This window comes from Mytilus galloprovincialis, chromosome 13 (assembly GCF_965363235.1).
Source record: "Mytilus galloprovincialis chromosome 13, xbMytGall1.hap1.1, whole genome shotgun sequence".
Taxonomy (NCBI): Eukaryota; Metazoa; Mollusca; class Bivalvia; order Mytilida; family Mytilidae; genus Mytilus; species Mytilus galloprovincialis.
In genome coordinates, this window is record NC_134850.1 from 55,653,985 (window position 1) to 55,661,312 (window position 7,328).

Genomic DNA, 7,328 nt, shown 5'->3' on the forward strand with positions numbered 1-7,328 from the left:
AATCCTAGTGATCTCACATGTATAAATTCAACACTTAACTTCATAGGCAAGCACGCAAAGGCTCAACATTGTGTACCTATTTTGACATTTGATCAACCCCTCTATTGGAAGGCAATGAACATAATTAAAGATGAACCATTGAACAGTCCTTTAAAGTCAGTTATCTTGAGACTTGGAGGCTTTCATTTAGAAATGAGTTTTGTAGGCGGCATTGGTCACTTGATGGAAGGATCAGGAATCACTGAACTACTTGAAACAGTGTATGCACCAAATGCAGTAACTCATATGACTAGTGGAAAGGCGATTGCACGAGCAGTAAGGGCACATTTTTTGATAGATACAGCTCTCACGTCAATAATCTTGTCACACATATACGGCATACCACTTCCAGATGAAATCGAAAATGAGACTGGTACCAATGATATTAATCCAGCAAATTACATAAATACCAACAGTACCGATATTAACGCTGATGATCTTTCGGATGAATTGCATGAAGCAGATGCGATGTTGGATGAACTACTGAAAGGAGACATATCCAGTTTTCGGCGATTTTTCATCAAAATTCAAGGTTTTCAACCAAAATTTTCAATTTCCTGATCTTTGCAGTTCATGAACGTTTAAATAAATCATTACTGTATTAAGATCTATTGACTTCATAAAAAATTATGCAAGTTGCTATTTTTGTTTTTGAGTCACGGCAAATCACCAGTTTTCAGCGATTTTTCACAAAAAATCAAGGTTTTCATCCAAAATTAACAATTTCCCTTCATCCAAACATTCTCGATTTTTTTTATGTTCAACAGTACACCTAAACCAGCTTGGAAAACTAGAAGAACATTCTGTTGCAATTAGTTTGAGGTTTGGTCATATTTTGGCTAGAATGACTGGACTAATAGGTCTACTATATTAAGTGTATGGAATGATTGTAAGGTGAACATGTCTAGTTGACAGGCGTCATCTGACCTTGACCTCATTTTCATGGTTCAGTGGTCAAAGTTAAGTTTTTGAGTTTCTGTGTTTTTTTCTATAACTCTATACAATCGGTCAACTTTATTTATAGTATGGAAATATTTTATGATGTACATGTCAGTCTCACACGTTTTATTTGACCTTGACCTAATTTTCATGGTTCATTGCGCAGTGTTAAGTTTTTGTGTGTTGGTCTGTTTTTCTTAAACTATAAGCAATAGGTCAACTTTATTTGTTGTATTGAAGAACTGTAAGCTGTACAGATCTGCTTGGCATGGTTCATCTGACCATGATCTCATTTTCCTGCTTTATTGGCCAATGTTTAGTTTCTTGTTAAAATCTGTTTCTTAGCAACTATACGCAATCTAGGTCCACAATATTTAGTGTATTGAATGATTGTAAGGTGTACATGTATTTCTTGTTTGGTTTATATGACCTTTACCTCATTTTCTTAGATCATGTTAAGTTAATGTGATAGTTGTAGTAAAGCATCGTATTTAGGACTATCAGCAAAATATTAATGATTAGAAAAGAAGGTGAGACATTTCAACTAGTGCACTCTGTATATAAAGACTAGATTGTTGATTTTCCCGTTTGAAAGGTTTCACACACTATTTTTAGGGCCCTTAATAGCTTGCTGTTCGGTGTGAGCCAAGGCTCTGTGTTGAAGACCGTACTTTGACCTATAATAGTTTACTTTTATAAATTGTGACTCAGATGGAGAGTTGTCTCATTGGCACTCTTACCACATTTTCTTATCTAATTTTTTTTAGTTTTCAAAGAGCACTTTTTTCACTTTAGATAATTATATTTAATGTGTGAACACACATATTAGTTTTGACGTAAAAAAACAATTATGTTGGTAGCTACCGTGTTAACTTTTGATCTTTAATTGTTCTTATGCCAATAAGACAACTATCCATTAATGGCTAGAACACTAGATGAAAATATTGGCAAGTGCAGTACAACATTTATATTCTCATTTATCTATATTGAATCACCCCATGGTAAATCCTTATCTTACCTGGTCATGCTGGTCAAGGTTTTAGGGAGTAACTTAATCCAACTGGGAACTATTTTTTATTTTTCAAAAACAAAAGTAGGTGTGCCAAACAATTGATAGGAGCTGACTTACATGCAGGACCCAATGTCCGACAGGAAACAAAAGTATCTGTATGCCTGTTAGTCACAATAAAAGTTTTATGAATTACCATTCGTGATTCATCATAAACTGACCTGATCTCAAAACAAAAATTTAAAGGCAACAGACCATAAAATAATGAGAGGCACCAATGCTTAATATAACTGAATACCAAATATCAATGACAGCACAAAACACCTAGTTTCCCATAAACAAGACGTATAGCAAGAAAAAATCTGGAGTTTTTCTGTAATTTTTGTATTAAACTCACAAAATAGTAATATGAATATATCTACATACTGTAAATTGATACAGACCCTGAGTTTAGACAATATGTGAATAAAATGTAAACTGACTACCAAATATCTAATAGAGCATGTAGAGTTTAGACAATATGTGAAGAAAATGTAAACTGACTACCAAATATCTAATAGAGCATGTAGAGTTTAGACAATATGTGAAGAAAATGTAAACAGACTACCAAGTATCTACCATCAACTTCACACCAAGTTATTGAGAAAACACTGCCACCTAACTTTAGGCCTGTCACTATATTTGTGGTTTTTGTGAAAATAAATAACAAGCAGAACATTTGATCAATATTATACTAATTTTTCTTCTGATCTAATATATTCTCCAATGTCAGATTGATGAAATGAAACAATGGCCATGGGATCTGCCCTTCTACATTCCTGTGTTGTTTTTGCTGCTACACCAAAACCCTAAAAAGATCAAATGTATCTCTATCAATAATCTACTACAAAATGTAAGCACACTCATATTTAACAGTCATTTAACCATCCAAATAGCTGAACCATAGATAAAAAGAATAATAAGATAATTCTACATCAGACAGTGTTCTCCCTAGACTGTTTAAGTGTCTTTCATTATTGCTAATGTGCTTTTTCTATACGCTTTTTTTGTGTTTCTTTGTTATATATTTGTTTGTTTTTATAGTGATAAAGATTATAATACAAGGCTGACTGTTTTACCACTTTGTTTAACTATTTTAAGTTCAGTTATTTTACCTAATGATGTGAAATATCCAATGAAACACAATTCATTAACAGGACTATTTATATTCAAACTTTAATGGAAAAAAATCAAGGATTATTTTGAATCCATATCAAAAGAGGAATGATGAAATAATAGGTTTTCTTGGCATTGTTTACAGCACTGTTTAACATCACAACAGTAGCATGAGTAGGTTACAGACCAATATTTTTTTTTGGAAATAAAATATGACTTGGAAAAGTTTGAGAACTCATACTGGTAAATTCATCACATGATATCATCAAATGAATTATAAAAGACAGACCATTCATCATCTTCGATGTATTACATATTTTTATTTTTTAAGTTTTATCCTAACTTACCAAAGGGAGATCATTCATGCTGTACACAATGACACCTTGATACTGTGGAGTATTTTCTGTAATTCTTCCTAGACCAGATTTCATTACATTATGTCCATACACAAACTGTTGTTCTGCACTTGGCTTAACCCATACTTTATACTAAAAATTAAAATATATATATGTGGCTACAAACTTTGACATATTAATACAGATTCATTTTAAATACCCAAACAAGATTCAACATGGGAGATACATCTATTAGCCTCAGTCATGTTAGACTGAAATATATATTTATCTTTCCTACCCTTATAATAATCAACAATGTCCATGCCTAATCTTACATGTTATAGACATTTGAATACCTGAACTGTTGAAGTCAAGACATTTTGTGACTTAGCATCTTTAAACCCAGTACACATTTATATACAAATGCCAATTAAGGGTCAATGCAAATATTTTTAAGGAGGCAAAAAACAGGTATATATTTTGATTTGTTCTATCTTTTGTTTTGTCCTATCAATTAGTGATTAGTTATTTCATTGCTAATTGTGTTTCACTGATGAAAAATGAAAACAAATAATGGAAAGCCAATAACTTATAAAACCAAATCAAAACCAGGTGGTATATTCAACCAGCCCATGCATCTCATTCTGTACCAATTTGTTAAGTTTTTTGTGTGAGATACTTGAATATTTCTGCAAACCTCATGAAATCACTGCTTCTTGTATGTGTGCTTTGTGTTCATCATTGTTATCATTTAACAATAGTTTGTCAGGCAGTCTTCTACTTACCATTCAAAAACCAACCTTTATTTAAATTGTATAATCAATTGCCAAAACTCTTAAACAGACCAAGTTGCTTTATTCCCCTCCATGGAGTCACTGAAAGATAGGTGTCTCATTGTCCAACATACCACATTTTCTTATAAAGTTTCTAACTATATATATCATCACTTTAATAGATATAGTTGTCTCATATGCAATCATATTACATCTCCTTATTTTATACTGTACTCTGTTGTCCTGATTATTTTAAATTTGTTTTTAATTTAAGTTTGCAATAAAAACCAAACAATTTTTTATACTTTCCAAAACTAAATGTCTTTCAACTTAAAACTGAATAAACATCCCTGAATATACTTTCCAAAGGTATCTTGATACTACAATTACAAATGACTAACTTAAGTTTGTATGACATTTTACACATACAAGAAATCATTGAAAACAATAACACATTAGCAGTAATTTTACCTTAGCGTAAGGTGCAATAAAATCTAGAGCTGTGATGTGTAGTTTGAATTTCTGTGATCCTGTAAATTTACCAAAGCATGTTCCCATACTGATTAGATTCTTCCTTGCAATGTTTCCTGCTAACTTCATTATCTCTTCCCTGTAATGTTAAGAAAATTTTATTTTAATATGTCATCTATTGCTCGGCACTTTGTAATGTTAGTTTTTTAAAAGTTATGACATTGAACTTTTTAATTATCAAATTTTTCTAGGATACTGAACTTTAGTCAGTTTTCATTACCCTTCAGCAATATTTCACTTAATCTGTAGGAAGTAAGGTACATTATTCTGGATGTTATCAAGTTCTGACTTTTTTTACAATTATCTTTTATCTAGTCTACATTGTACCCATAATGCACCTTTTTTTTTTTGCTTCATTAGAAAACTATAATATTCGTTATAATATTGATAATGGTGTGTACACGTTTATGTATTTGAATATAACAAACTTAGTTGTGTGATGGATATCTTTGAGAATAAAATGTAGAAGTTGTGTTGGTTTGTATATTAGTGGATAATATTTGGATCACATTTATGTAAACATGACATAGAACCTGGTTTGAATATATATCAATTGGTAAATTGTATACCTGAGATAGAAATACAAAGAATATTGACTTTTTTTTTAATGCATGCTTTATATGGTTGTCAGTATTGAATAAAACAAAATAGTTGGCTTTAAGTGTACAAAAGGTGAGAGTTGTTTGGCTGTATGAATAAAGTCACATGCAATTCATTGATAAATTGACAATGATCTAGACATGAACATGTGATGTTGCTGCACTGATACACGACATCATTGCCAAATATTTTTTCAAGTAGTATGTCCTGCTCATGATCTTAAAACTAACAGACAGCTGAAAGACCAAAGCGAAAATGTAAAAATTGATGATCATGATGATAAAACTTTGTCTTTGTAAATCTACAAAAATATATGTTGGTACAAAATGTATGTACATTCATCATGTGCATATCAATTGGTTATTTGTATACCTGACATAGAAAACTCTGTCTTTGTGAAGTCTGAAGCAGTAAGTTCCATCGGGTCTGTCTAACAGTAACTTTATATTCTCACCAATACTACAATTAAATAAGTCAATAAAATTGTAAATAAAGTTCAGATATGTATCTACATGATATATATTCATAATCAGTATTTGCATAACAAGAATATGTGTATGTTGAAAATTGTATGAAAACCTATAAATACAAAGAAATTTTTTATCCACAACTTGGCACAAGAAACCAAATACTGAAATGACACAGAAATTAAAAAAAACACTCCTTATCGGCCATAATTTTCTTCTTTGTTTTTGGCAATATTAAAGTTCAGCATTGTGTAATTAAACTTCTAATCACACCTATTATAAAAAAATAATGGAAGGCAGATGGGGGATAAATTGCTGAATCAACCAAAGCCGAAATGGTTCCATGGTCATGATGGTTGTCCAAATAATAATAACATCTTGCAAAGCTTTTTTAATTTTGTTCTGGGATGACTTTTTCCAAGAAAAGAATTTGTCCCAGAACAGAATTAATAAAATAGCCTTACAAGACATCATAATTATTTGGACTAGCTCCATGGCCGAAACTACTTGTTTCCTTTGATGTGTAATTGCCCTGTAGTTCTATTGGGGTTCCCAGCCTGTGTGAAGGTACTGGCACAGCACCGAGGGATCTGAAGGGACACAAGGGTTACAGTTGGGTACTTCCAGCCTCTACTTAAGGTGAGTCTCATTGGGTTCTAAGCGTGACCAATTGCTGATTTTTAGTAAGCGTGATATGTGAAAATCAAATGATTGTGCAGTGAAAACGGGAAATGAGGTCTAGCAGACAAAGGAAAATAAAAAAAAAAGAAAATTGCTAACGTACATGGTGTAAGCGGGATACGGAAATCTGACAAAACAGTAAGCGGGATCCAAGATCAGAACCCCCCTTAAGAGTGCATCCCTCTCCCACCTTTTACCGCAAAGCAAGCTAGACACCTGATATCAAGGACCTGATGATGTTAGCAGGGACTGACACCTAGTAGGGAGATTAGGACACTCTCACAATAAGAATAGCTTGTATAAGCCCCTGAAGTAACCGTACAGCCCAGCGAAACAGGTTGAAATTCACTTTCCAATTGTTTAGAGATACGCAGCCATAAATGTGGCAGCTTTTACTCGATTGGATTAGTTTTTGTGTATATAATTGTTATTTTCTACTGCTAGAATATTTATTACTATTTTGACAGCTTTTCAAAGAATATTTTTGTTTCTTCTTCAGTAAGTGGACGCATGTTGAATTTCTTGATGTAAATAAAACCATATGCTTCCGGTTTATTTAGGTCGGACTAAAATAATGAACGTTAATTTTTTTCTTTCAGTAAAACAAACCCTGATTAAAAACATATGAATTTCTTCACCAAATAATTTAATCTAACCAAAACCATATTTTGAAATTTTTATTGTCAAAAAATCAAAGAAAGGGTGCATTTTATAGCAACTAAAACATAGCCGGTACAAACTAATGAATTTAACCTATTCTGAAAATCCAAGATGTCAGCGCCCATGTAGCAACAACATT

General features: G+C 32.1%; 1 protein-coding gene across 1 annotated transcript; it reads right to left on the reverse strand.

Annotated features, from left to right (window-relative positions):
• Positions 1 to 2,704: 2,704 nt before the first annotated feature.
• Positions 2,705 to 7,094, reverse strand: LOC143057743 (60S ribosome subunit biogenesis protein NIP7 homolog). Its single transcript, XM_076231125.1, has 5 exons — positions 6,986 to 7,094; positions 5,754 to 5,840; positions 4,722 to 4,860; positions 3,490 to 3,630; positions 2,705 to 2,835 (listed from the first exon to the last, which is right to left on the reverse strand). Exons 1-5 carry the CDS (start codon positions 7,039 to 7,041, stop codon positions 2,716 to 2,718), a joined length of 543 nt encoding a protein of 180 aa, XP_076087240.1. The 5' UTR covers positions 7,042 to 7,094; the 3' UTR covers positions 2,705 to 2,715.
• Positions 7,095 to 7,328: the final 234 nt, after the last annotated feature.

Excerpts from the sequence above, each read along its gene's own strand:
- LOC143057743 (XM_076231125.1), bottom strand. The coding sequence starts at position 7,041 with ATGCGTCCACTTACTGAAGAAGAAACAAAAATATTCTTTGAAAAGCTG. Across the intron at positions 4,861-5,753 it reads GACAGAGTTTTCTATGTCAG|GGAAGAGATAATGAAGTTAG; the intron begins GTATACAAATAA and ends TTAACATTACAG. Across the intron at positions 2,836-3,489 it reads GCATGAATGATCTCCCTTTG|GGTTTTGGTGTAGCAGCAAA; the intron begins GTAAGTTAGGAT and ends TGATCTTTTTAG.